At 29.1% G+C, this 13,872-nt stretch overlaps 1 protein-coding gene across 1 annotated transcript in view; it reads right to left on the bottom strand.

Annotated features, from left to right (window-relative positions):
• Window positions 1-13,872, bottom strand: part of erc2 (ELKS/RAB6-interacting/CAST family member 2) — a 76,318-nt gene that overhangs the window by 16,616 nt on the left and 45,830 nt on the right. The window contains exons 7-12 of the mRNA XM_073826071.1: window positions 12,681-12,848; window positions 8,988-9,125; window positions 7,223-7,363; window positions 6,983-7,123; window positions 4,036-4,071; window positions 803-1,005 (exon numbers count right to left, since the gene is read on the bottom strand). Of these exons, the coding sequence (XP_073682172.1) occupies window positions 803-1,005; window positions 4,036-4,071; window positions 6,983-7,123; window positions 7,223-7,363; window positions 8,988-9,125; window positions 12,681-12,848 (827 nt within the window). The remainder of the gene's footprint in view (window positions 1-802; window positions 1,006-4,035; window positions 4,072-6,982; window positions 7,124-7,222; window positions 7,364-8,987; window positions 9,126-12,680; window positions 12,849-13,872) is intronic.

Here is a 13,872-nt window from a genome sequence, read left to right as displayed (position 1 = left end):
ATGTCAGAATTATGACAAAAAATCTGAACTGTGAGATAAAATCAGAATTATGAGAAAATAAAATTGTGAGATATAAACTGAGAATTGTGAAAAAAATGTCATTTGTGAGATATGTCAGAATTATGACAAAAAATCTGAACTGTGAGATAAAATCAGAATTATGAGAAAATAAAATTGTGAGATATAAACTGAGAATTGTGAAAAAAATGTCATTTGTGAGATATGTCAGAATTATGACAAAAAATCTGAATTGTGAGATAAAATCAGAATTACAAGAAAGTCAAAATTGTGAGATATAAACACAGATCTGCGAATAAAAATGTCAGAATTGTGAGATATAAAGTCAACAATAATTGTGAACTATAAAATTAGTATTAGAAGAAAAAAGTCGGAATTATAAAATATAAAGTCAAAATTATAATAAAAGAATTGTGAGATAAACTCAGAATTGCAAGAAAAATGTCAGAATTGCCAGATTTGAGAGAAATAAGTCAGAATTGTGAAGAAAGTAACAATTTACCTTTTAAAAATCTTTTTTTTTTTTTTATTTAGTAACAATTTTTTTTTTACATTACATTATCAGACTCAAAAAAAAAAAAAAAAAAAAAAAAACTTTTTCCAAAAAACTATGCATTGTATTAACATATATGAATTTCTAAGACCATAAAAATGCACTCAGCATAAGGCCGCAAAAATAAATTTTGTCAAGTATATATCCAGATGTTTGACTAGTTGTGACTTAAAATGCTCAACATCACACTTCCAACAGCATTTAGAAAGTACATAGGTGTTTTCTCCTCACCTTTCCAGTTCTGCGATCTTCTTATCCTTGTCATTTTTCTCTGTCTCCACCTCTCTCAGGATCTCTAGTAACCTTTCGACCTCGGCCTGGGCTTTGCCAGATTCATCTTTGTAGAAGGACACCTCCTTTTCCAGAAGTTTGACCCGATCCACATACTCCGGGTTTCCACGTGAGCTTTGCTGCACCTCCACTTCATGAGCCTTCTGAATGAGGATCATGGGAAGGCATGACCATAGAAACCAGTTAAAAACCATCTCAGTTAATCAAAATCAATTCAGAAGAAACATTTCCTGTTCTGAATGCGACTATATGACCAACACATACACCAGTACTGCAGACTACAGGGCTCTTTGGCTCCACAAAGCGGATAGTTAGCCAAGCTTTAAATGCACAAATCCCTAAGATTAAATGTGCTTGGCTTGTTGCAGTTAAAACAGAATATAGATCTTGTTATACTTTAAAACTAAGCAAGATTTAGCAATATTCAAATGCAAACACTGCAAGCATTCTGAAACACAGTTTACATCGATGTGTTAAAAATTAACGCACAATGGATCACACACAATGCAAAATTCAAAAACCGACAACATAAATATTCTAGGATACTGAGGTTATAAAACCAAAAGTTGCAACAGATCATAGCTAAAACACCAGTTTCTCAAAAGGTTCACATGAGATGAATTAAACACACAGGACCAAGGAACATGCAACGTAACATGCAAGTGTGGATTTTAGCTCCATGGTTCAGTGGTAAGATTCTTTGCAATGCGTTTGCCTTCAGACATGTGCATGTTCAAGTATCTGGGTATTAACTTCAACGAAACAGATTAGTAAACATTGGAAGCATGAGGAAACAATACAGTTTTTCATCATTTCACAGAATGCCCCTTAATCCCAATTAATTCTGTTTTAATCCTGTTGGTTTTGGCTCATTGTTGTCACTACGTACAGTTTATTTGATTAAAAAAACAATAAATTAATATAATGAATTTTAAACAGGATGCACATGCAGAACTACAGAAGAATATTTTAGAAAAATAAAATCATTTACACACTTGCATTACACTTTTGTAATGCACAATTTACTATACATTCAATTATTTATATTTACTATTTTACATAGCTCTGCACCAGAAATATGGATGAACATTTTACAAAAATTAAATAAAATGAAAAATAAATAAATAATTTATACTTGCGTTAGATTTTTGTAACGCACAATTTACAACATATTAAATTATTTATTTTTACTATTTTATATAGTTCTGCACCAGAACTATAGATGAAAATTTTAGAAAAATAAAAAAATAAAATAAAATAAAAATTAATATAATATAATATAATTTATACTTGCATTATATTTTTGTAATGCACAATTTACTATATGTTAAATTATTTATATTTTACTATTTTACATAGTTCTGCACCAGAACTATGGATGAAAATTTTAGAAAAATATAATAAAATAAAATATATTTATACTTGAAAATTTTAGAAAAATGATAAATAAAATAAATTAAAATGTATACTTACATTACATTTTTAAAATGGACAATTTACTATATATTAAATTATTTATATTTTATTTTTATTTTACATAGTTCTGAACCAGTTCTGAATTTGAGAAAAATAATAAAATAAATCAAATAAAATAATAAAATAAAATACATTTAGTTTATAAGTGCACTGCAGTACATTTTTTGTAATGAACAATTTACTATAAAATAAATTATTTTTATTTTACTATTTTGCATAGTTCTGCACCAGAACTATGGATTAAAATTAAGAAAAATAATCTAAAATACATTTATACTCACATTACATTTTTGTAATGCACAATCTACTATATATTAAATTATTTATATTTTACTATTTTACATAGTTCTAAACCAGTTCTGAATTTTAGAAAAATAATAAAATAAAATAAAATAAAATAAAATAAAACATTTAAATTTAAATAAATTTATACTGACATCACATTTTTGTAATGCACAATTTACTATATATTAAATTATTTACATAGTTCTGCATCAGAACTATGGATGAATTTTTTAGAAAAATAAAATAAACTAAATTTATACTCACATTACATTTTTGTAATGCACAATTAACTATATATTAAATTATTTATATTTTACTATTTTACATAGTTCTGCACTAGAACTATGGATGAAAATTTTAGAAAAATTAAATAAAATGTATTTTAAAAAATAATTAAATTAAATGATAATTTATCATTTATACTTACATAAAATTTTTGTAATGCACAATTTACTATATATTAAATTATTTATATTGTATTATTTTAAAATAGTTCTGCATCAGAATATGGATGAAAACTTTAGAAAAAAAATAATAATAATTTATACCCGCATTACAGTTTTGTAATTTACTATACTACAATTGACCAAAACTTGACTTTATAGAAGTAAGCTTTAGTAAAATAAAATTAAATAAAAAAATTAAAAATTATTTTACTCTCAGACTTCAATATATCTTTACTTGACATTTTCCATAAGTATAAAAAGCTGTACCTAATATACATATTTTATTGTTTCTGAACTACAAAGTTCATCAAACCATAAATAATTCTATATATTAAATTATTTATATTTTACTATTTTACATAGTTCTGCACCAGAACTATGGATGAAAATTTTAGAAAAATAAAATAAAATGTATTAAAAAAATAATTAAATTAAATGAAAAATAATTTATACTTACATTACATTTTTGTAATGCACAATTTACTATATATTAAATTATTTATATTGTATTATTTTAAAATAGTTCTGCATCAGAATATGGATGAAAACTTTAGAAAAAAAAAAAATTTATACCCGCATTACAGTTTTGTAATTTTTAATTTACTATACTACAATTTACCAAAACTTGATTTTATAGAAGTAAAATTTAGTAAAATAAAATTAAATAAAAAAATAAAAAATTATTTTACTCTCATTACATTTTTGTAATATTTTGTAATATTTTTTTATGCCAAACAACAAAAAACCCACAAGAAATAGCCAGACTTCAATATATCTTTACTTGACATTTTCCATAAGTATAAAAAGCATACATATTTTATTGTTTCTGAAGTACAAAGTTCATCAAACCATAAATAATTCTTTCTTTGCTAGTTAAATTAGAAGTTAAAGGTAAAGAAAGAAATTGCGAGTATAGTGTCCTCATGTTTTCAATATGTGCTAGTACAGATCCAGAGAGACACTTACGGGATTGTTCATTTGACTGAACAGCTGCTCTGCTTGCTACATTGCAAAGGAGGGAATCATGGGAAATGAGGAGGAGGAGGAGGATGAAGGGACTCAGTAAAACAGCACAAGCTTTATCATTAGCTCTTCTTTCAGGATAATGATAATGTTCTACACAGGAGAATAGAAATAACCAGAGAGCAGCACAAGAACAAAACAAAGCTGACTGAGAGTCAAACCAGAGTGACTTGCCTACCTAGACAGCATTTCTGCTCATCATAATCATTTCAAATGCTTTAATTGAAAAATGTTGCCACAGGGACTCAAAAATGCAATTTAAGTAGGCAAATCATTAGGTTTTGAGACACAGCTATTGTCAAATAAGAGAAATTAGACAAAGGCAGTAACATCTCATCAATACTTTTATATAGTTCCCATGATGCCCTCTAAAATGAGTGACCATTAAGCTGATGCAGAAAACACATTCAATGAAACAACCTGCTAATTCATTGAACGTAATTCTAGTGGAACAAATTAAAGGTTGATTGATATGGGTTTTAAAAAACTAGATATTCCTAGCTAGCTGGCCGAAGGCTCTTATACTGCCAAAATATATATAGTGAGACCACAGAGAAAATCTGGGATTAAATCAAAATTAACAGAATAATAATTTTTTTTTAAATTGCGCTGTCACAAATCAATTTAGCAAATTGAACTCCTTTGTCTTTTAAAAAATAATGATAAAACATTTTCAAAAAATATTGTTATGCTTATAATACATATACTCACGTTCAAAACTTATGTAAAATGATTCATATTAAATCATATTAAATTGCATTTATTTGATTAAAAATACAGGAAAAACTGTAATACTGTGAAATTCTTTTGCAATATAAATTTTTTTTATTATATTTTCAAATGTAATTTATTTCTATGAGAAAGCTGAATTTCCAGTGTCACATGATCCTTCAGAAATCATTCTGATGTACAGATTTTCTGCTCAGGAAAAATGTCTAATTGTTATCAATGGTGAAATCAGTTGTTCTTTTTATTATTTGCTAAAAAAAAAAAGTATAAATATTTTAAAGAATTATTTAATGAATATAAAGTTCAAAAGAATAGCATTTTTTTTTAGAAAAGACTTTATTTTCATTTTTGAACTATATAGTGTTTTTTCCTATAGCTTTTTTCCTATAGTGCATACTGTAAAAAATTATATATATTTTTATTATTTTTATTTTTATTTTATTTTTTTTTATTTTTTTTTTTATTTTTTTTTACAAGTTTAGATTTTGGGCCCTTACTATATAATTTAATAATAGTAAACAAAATATAAATTTTGTAATTTAATAAATTATTTATCTCTTAATTTAATAAATTAATATCTTATTTTACACAATATTTATTAACTACTGTTATTTATTTAAAAAAAACATTATCTATAAAAAAAATTACTGACCCTAAAAACTATAACTATTTTCTATTTTAATATATTTTCAAATGCAATTTATTTCTATGAGAAAGCTGAATTTGCAGTGTCACATGATCCTTCACAAATCATTCTGATATACTGATTTGCTGTTCTAGAAAAATGTCTTATTGTTATCAATAGTGAAATCAGTTGTTCTTTTAATTATTTGTAAAAAATGTACATAAAAAATATGTACAAGTTTAGATTTTGGGCCTCACTATATAATTTAATAATAGTAAAAACATTATTACATTTATTTAAAAAAAAAACTATTTAATAACTAAAATTATATATAAAAAAGCATTATCTATTTACAAAACTGTCAGTAGATTCGACACACAGGGAAATAAATTATTAAGCATTTAAAAAAGATACTATTTTCTATTTTAATATATTTTATAATGCAATTTATTTCTATGAGAAAGCTAAATTTTCAGCATCATATCTGTCTTCAGTGTCATTTGAATCTTCAGATACCATTTTAATATGTGACCCTGGCCCACAAAACCAGTCTGAAGTCGCTGGGGTATATTTGTAGCAATAGCCAAAAATATATAGTATGGGTCAAAATTATTGATTTTTCTTTTATGCCAAAAATCATTAGGAAATTAAGTAAAGATCATGTTCCATGAAGATTTTTATAAAATTCCTACTGTAAACATATCAAAATGTAATTTTTGATTAGTAATATGCATTGTTAAGAACCTAATTTGGACAACTTTAAAGGTGATTTTCTCAGTATTTAGATTTTTTTGCACCCTCAGATTCCAGATTTTCAAATAGATGTATCTCGGCCAAATATTGTCCTATCCTAACAAACCATACATCAATAGAAAGCTTATTTATCGAGCTTGATGTATACATCTCTGTTTTGTAAAATTTAACCTTATGACTGGTTTTGTGGTCCAGGGTCACATATACTGATTGTCTGCTAAAGAAAAATGTCTTATTGTTATCAATGTTAAAATCAGTTGTTCTTTTTAATATTTAAATAAATATATATTTTAAAGAATTATTTAATAAATATAAAGTTCAAAAATACAGCTTTTTTTTTTTTACAAAAATGTATATATTTTTTTTATTTTTTACTTTTGAACTATTTAGTGTTTTTTTTAATTATGACTGAACTTTTGAAAGGTAGTGTATACTGTAATGTACAAATATATATATAAATATATATAAATATACAAATATATATATAAATATATATAAAATTCTTGTCTTAGGATAACTTTGATTCACTTTTTTGATCCACTTCAAATGTTGACTGCTGTATATATATATATATATATATATATATATATATATACAAAATATATTTGAAAACAAAAATTCACATTTTCTGCTTTCAAAACAGAAATTCGACACACAGGGGAATAACCACTTCTGTTAATCTTAACTTCTACACTTCTGTTAAGATGAACAGTTAACAACTGATGCTGACAATCCTAAAATGTTCAATATCGCATTATCGAGACGACAGAAGGAAAATCCTACCTTTTGCAACTGTGTCTCCAGTTTACTGCATTCCTCTTTCTTCTGCTCGATTGCGATCTCAAGGGACTTAAGTTTGGAGTCTTTCTTGAGACCTGACGAGGCCAGCGAGGAGGCGTGTTCTTTTAAATCTATGAGACTCGACTGGAAAAAGAGCAAGACGAGACGAGAGCTGACAGTCCAACCAAAACCTCCCAGAAACACAACCGAAACAGACACACATACATGCAATCAGTGACGTACCTCTTTCTCCGTCAGCTCCACCTGTAAAGTGTTCACCTTCTCCTTTAGGTCTTTATTCTCTTTTTTATACGAGTCCACCTCCTCCATTCTCTCTCGGTCTTCCCTCTCCCTTTGCTCTTTCAGGCGCTCAATAATTCGCTCCTGTGACAAAAACGCATTACACCTGAACTTACGGCTAATTGAGCATGGTATAACAATTTCCACTAACTTAACTCTCAAGCTTTATCAATAAATGTCCGTACATGTCTTCATTTTTCAAAGATTAGGAGGTAAATTCACTAAAATTTGCTGTCAGGTTGGAAAAATGCTATACAATCTGTACACCAGATCATGGTAGTCTCCAAGCATCTGGTCTGAATGCTGAGAAATGTGTTGTGTTTAATTACATTTTTTGGCCGTGTTTTTTTTTTTGCTACCTAATTTGCATAATTACAGAGAATCAGGTGCTAAAACAACACTGTGTATGCAAATAAACAATGCTATCAGCAGGCACAATTAATTTCCTAAGTGTAAAACACTGTGAAAATGTCATGCACAGCCTGTTGTCGAAGGCAATTTCTCAAACTTTGAACTTGAACATTTGAAAAAGTGTTAAGAAGCAGCTAAGAATGAGCTGAAGTGAAAAGTTTTACATCTGAATCTGCAAAATGTTAATTAATCTACCAAAATAAGAGGGATTATACAACATGCATGTTATTTTTTAATTAGTACTGACCTGAATAAGATATTTAATAATAGTTGAATTTATAAAAATGACCCCGTTCAAAAGTTTACATACGCTTGATTCTTTTTTGTTTAGTGATAGGTATTCACGAGTCCCAGGAAAATCCTTAAGGTCCCACAAATTCTTTGGTTTTTCAGCATTTCTGTGTATTTGAACCCTTTCCAACAATGACTTTATGATTTTGAGATCCATCTTTCTACACTATGGACAACTGAAGGACTCATATGCAACTATTACAGGAGATTTAAACGCTCACTGATGCTTCAGAAGTTAACACAATGCATTAAGAGCTGGGGGTGAAAACTTTTGAACAGAACAAAGATGTGTACATTTTTCTTATTTTGCATAAATATCTTCTTCTTTTTTTAATACTGCCCTTCAGAAGCTACAGAAGATACTTACATGTTTCCCAAATTATTAAATTTATCTTTACCCTGATCAAATTCCAAAACTTTTCACCCCCTTAATGCATCGGTGAGCATTTGAACCTTCTGTAATAGTTGCATATGAGTCCCTCAGTTGTCCTCAGTGTGAAAAGATGGATCTCAAAATCATACAGCCATTGTTGGAAAGGGTTCAAATAAACAAAAATGCAAAAAAACAAAGAATTTGTGGGACCTTAAGGATCTTTTTGAAGAACAGCGGGCAGTTTAACTGTTCAGGACAAGCAAGAGACTCATGAACAATTGCCACTAAAAAACAAACAAAACAAAAAACAGCTGTGGATCATTCAGGTAACAACACAGTATTAAGAATCAAACATATGTAATCTTTTGAAAAGGGTATTTTTTATAAATTCAACTATTATTTTCTCTTGTGGACTATATGTAAGTACATATATCTTATTCAGGTCAGTACTAAATAAAAAATAACATGCATTTTGTATGATCCCTCTTATTTTGGTAAAATGATCAACATTTTGCAGATTCTGCAAGGTATATGTAAACTTTGGACTTCAACTGTATGAGGCAGCTCTGATTTAATGTGCTTCTGGCCTACATTTTCATTTCCTCTTGTGGTGTTTCAGACTGTTTCTGGTACCTTCTCAGACAGGGCTTCCTCTAGCGTGGCGAGGGCAGTATCAGTGTTGCTGGAGTCCGTCTGGAGAGACTTCACTCTGTCCTTAAGATTCCCGAGCTGTTTATCTTTATCCCTCAGCTGCTCCTGGAGGTTCTCAATCTGAGAGAGAGGAAGAAGATAAAATGAGTCTGGATTTAGCAAACATCAAACTGTTTATCCAGAGTTTGGAGTTCTTATTTGATTGCAAACTCAACAAAGCCAAAGCAATTTTTTTCATTGATTTTTGGATTATGGCAGAAAATAAGCTCTGTGACCAACAAACAAGTTTATGATCCTTACATCTTTTGTTTATCATGATAATCTTCACAATTGAACACAGTGTTGGGGCAAACACAAGTTGTTGAGGAAAACATTCCAGGGTTTTTCTCCATATAGTGGACTTCAATGGGAGCCAACAGTTGAAGATCCAAATTGCAGTTTCAATGCGACTTCAAAGGGCTCTCTACGATCCCAGCCAAGCAATAAAGGTCTTGTCTGGTAAAACGATCAGTCATTTACTAAAAAAAAATTAAAATTATATACTTTTTTAACAACAAATGCTCGTCTTGCACTAGATCAACTTCACACATTATGTTGTTACGTTTAGGGTTGCAAAAAGGTGCAAAATTTTCATAAATTTCGAAAACATTACAGACATTTTGGAAACTTTCCAGGATTTTTTGGAATCTTCTAGGTATTTTTGGAAAATTTCTGGAAATTTACCAGAAATTTTCCACCTCATTGCTACCCTAGTCATGTTGCAAAGGTCACATGTGGTTAGTTAAAAAAAAGTTGGTTAGGAGCAAAAACTTTTCATTTTCAACTTCAAAATTATCAGTTGTTTTACCTTTTTTTGTAAAGGGCATTTGTTTTTTTTATGCACGTTTGATAATTGATGATTTTCTAGATGAGTAAACATTATTTTCTTGTTTCCAGAAAAAACAAGTCAAAATTAAGTGAGTTTTTAGAACAAGCAAAATAATCTGCCAATTGGGTAAGCAAAAAAAAACTTATTTCAAACAGAAAACAAGATTATTTTTCTTACCCCATTGGCAGATTATTTTGCAGATTTCAAGCAAAAACGCACTTAATTTTGAGAATTTTTTTTTTAAAACAAGACAATAATTTTTATTAGTCTAGAAAATCCTTCTTGATTTAAGAATTTTTAGATATTTTGGAAAATAAGGAAAAAAGATTGAAGAAAAGCATTTTTTGCAGTGCTTTCCAACGTGACTACAGAATGTGCTAATGCAAGACAAGCATTTGTGGTTAAAAAAGTATATAGTTTTTATAATAAGACCCTTATTCCTCGGCTGGGATCGTGTTTAGCCCTTTGAAGTTGCACTGAAACTGCGATTTCTCCACTATATGGAGAAAAATCCTGGAATTTTTTCCACAAAAATCTCAATTTCTTTTCGACTGAAGAAAAAAAGCTATGAAGTAAATAATCAGGAAATTTTAATTCTGGATAAACTAATCCTTTAAGTCAAAATAGTTTACAAGGGCACGGACATAAAAACAATGAGGCTGTAAAAAGTATACAGTAATTCAGTTTTCCTGCTGTTTAAAAGTTTAAAGAAATGTAAAATTACTGATGTATTTTATATCGTAGAATAAAATGTGAAAATATATTGAGCTTGTTTTAACCAGAGATCTTTTTGCAAGTATTTAACCATAAATCTCTTTAAAAAAAATGGGACATTTCCGAGTTTTAGGACTCATTCCAATGGCACTCTATTAGTGAAACCTGTTCATTCAAACAATCAAGAATCGCACTTTAGGTGATAAAATCACATTTGAAAAAGGGAGTTTAAATTTGACTGATATCTTGATTGCCACAAGCAATTGCTTTTTAATATGAAATAATTATTTTTAAAAGCATTATGAGCCAATAAAGTTACAAGTATATCCAAAAGTTTTAAAGGGATAGTTCACCCAAAAATGAAAATTGGATGTTTATCTGCTTACCCCTAGGCATCCAAAATGTAGGTAACTTTGTTTCTTCAGTAGAACACAAAAAGAAAGATTTTTAACTCAAACCGTTGCAGTCTGTCAGTCATATAATGGCAGTCAATGGGCACCAAATCTTTAAGAGTAAAAAAAAACATACACAGACAAAACCAAATTAAACCCTGTGGCTTGTGATGATACATTGAGGTGTTAGGAAACAAAACGATGTGTGCAAGAAACTGAACAGTATTTATATCATTATTTACCTCTGCGCTCAGGACAGTTGAACGTTGCAGTGAATCAAAGGTAAATAATGATATGAATACTGTTCGGCTTCTTGCACAGACCGATCGTTTTGTGTCTCAACACCTCAATGTATCGTCACGAGCCGCAGGGTTTAATTTGGTTTTGTCTGTGCATGTGTTTTTTACTGTCAAAGATTTGGTGCCCATTGACTGCCATTATATGACTAACAGACTGCAACGGTTTGAGTTAAAAATCTTCATTTGTGTTCTACTGAAGAAACAAAGTCACCTACATCTTGGATGCCCTGGGGGAAAGCAGATAAACATCAAATTTTCATTTTTGGGAGAACTATCCCTGTAAGTGCATTAGGCACAATAACATCATTTTAATGTGTCAAAGCGAGAACAAACATTGTCAAAAAAAACAAACATAAAAAACAAGGACAAATGTCAAATAACAACAGATGGCTCTGACGGTGAGAAACATTCATAAGTCAACGTTTACTGACATGAATGGATGTACACTGCATGTCCTAAAGGCCATCTTACACAGAAACCACATTTACTCAAGGCCATCTTACGAAGATGGATAACCTAGTGTGACGGACACAGTACCTGGACATCTGAGCAAGTCATATGCTCTTTTGGCTCATCTTTCACCTTGTTTTCCATTTGAATGGGTTTGTGTTGAAGGAAGCCTAAGGATGTTTCAGCCCACAGTGTCTACTGCTGACTGTGAAACATGGTGGTTGGTCTCTAATGGTACGGACAGTATCTCATGGGAATATTTATGCCTGATGATGTTCTGTATGGTCAGATAATGGGCTTGATTTCACTTCCTACATCCCCCCGCTTTTCTTTTTGATGAATGGTGCAATATCCCATTACCCACAGTTATGGAGCAGTATAAATGGGGTTTCAAGACCAAACGAAACTGTTTTGAAGGCTAAGGGGTTTCTTTGTGTAAATATTTAAGAAATACAGCAGGTAGTTTGCAGTGTGACTTAAAATGTAAGATAAAAGCAAACCAGCACACAGAAGCTAAATACAATTTGAAGCGGATAATGGCCTTTTTTGACTTTTGAAATGTTTCCCGTGACTGAACAACATGAAATAGGCTGGTTGAGGTGGTAAGAAGAGAGCAAAGATGAAAAAGCAGTCAAAAGAAGATACTAATCCCACCTTATCTGTAAAGAACACATGCAATTCTACTTCAATTTTAGTCAAAATTCAGCTCACTAGGTATTTCCAAAGCCAACTATAATTAATGAAGAATAAATTGTCACTTTCTCAGTATATTTTCTAATACATCTGAGCAGAAACTCTATATAGGTGTGTAATAAGATAGGTCTGTTACAGATACAGGCTCTTAAATCCCATTGCTCTGGCTCATATCACACTCTTCTTGGTATCAACCTCAATCATTTCTAAGTGGCCCATAAAACTGGCCTCTGACCTTTGATTCCTGAGTGAGATTTACCTTCTTCTGCAGGACGTTTATCTTGCGTTCTTTGACTTCCAGCATGTCTTTCATGTCTCTGATTTCCCCAGCCAGTGTTCCCTTCTCCTCGGTCAAGTCTTGCAGTTGCTTCGTCTTCTTATTAAGGAAAGATTCCTTCTCCTCCAGACGCAATCTAAGAGCGTCCACCTAAACAACACAACATGAGCACAGAGTTTACGTAAAGCTGATGAGATATTCCTTCAAGTGGTCATTAAAAATAAAAATAAATACAAATCGGATTTACAATAACACACACAATAACAGGGTGTTGCACCAAGGTGAATGTTAAAATTTAACAAAAAATAAATAAAAATAAAAACAAAATAAAATATAATATACAAAAATAAAATAAAATAAAATGTAATTCACTGAGGTTAATGTTAAAATTAAACAAAAAATGAATAAAAATAAAATATAATATAAAATATTAAATTAAATTTAATTAAATTTAATTAAAAATAAATTAAAAATAAAAATAAAATTAAATAAAATAAATTAAAAAAAAAAAAAATCTAATTAAATCAGAAATAAAATAAAATGTGGTTCACACACAGTGGAATTCTAAGGTGTTACACCAAGGTGAAGATTTTTTAAAATAAAATATAATATGAAAAAAAAAAACAAAATAAAATAAAATAATAAAATGTGGTTCACAATAACACACACAATGGAATTCTGTTGGACAGGGTGTTGCAGCAAGGTGAATGTTAAAATTTAACAAAAAAAATTAAAAAATAAATAAAATATAATCATCTTTTTAATTAAACTATGGGACAAGGTGTTGCACCAAGGTGAATGTTAAAATTTAACAAAAATAAAATAAAATAAATAAAATATAATATAATATTAAATTAAATTAAATTAAATTAAATTAAATTAAATTAAATTAAATTAAATTAAATTAAATTAAATTAAATTAAATTAAATTAAAAATAAAATGCGGTTCACAATAACACACACAATGGAATTCTGTGGGACAGGATGTTGCACCAAGGTGAATGTTAAAATTTAACAAAAAATTTATCGATAAATAAAATATAAAAGAATAAAATAAATTAAACAAGGTGTTGCACCAAGGTTAATATTAAAATGTAACAAAAAATAAAATAAAATATAAAATACAAAAAATTAATTAAATAAAAATAATAATAAAATGTGGTTTACAATAACA

This window comes from Garra rufa, chromosome 20 (genome assembly GCF_049309525.1).
Source record: "Garra rufa chromosome 20, GarRuf1.0, whole genome shotgun sequence".
Taxonomy (NCBI): domain Eukaryota; kingdom Metazoa; phylum Chordata; class Actinopteri; order Cypriniformes; family Cyprinidae; genus Garra; species Garra rufa.
The sequence above is the reverse complement of the archived record's forward strand: the minus strand, read 5'-3'. Positions and strand labels throughout refer to the sequence as shown.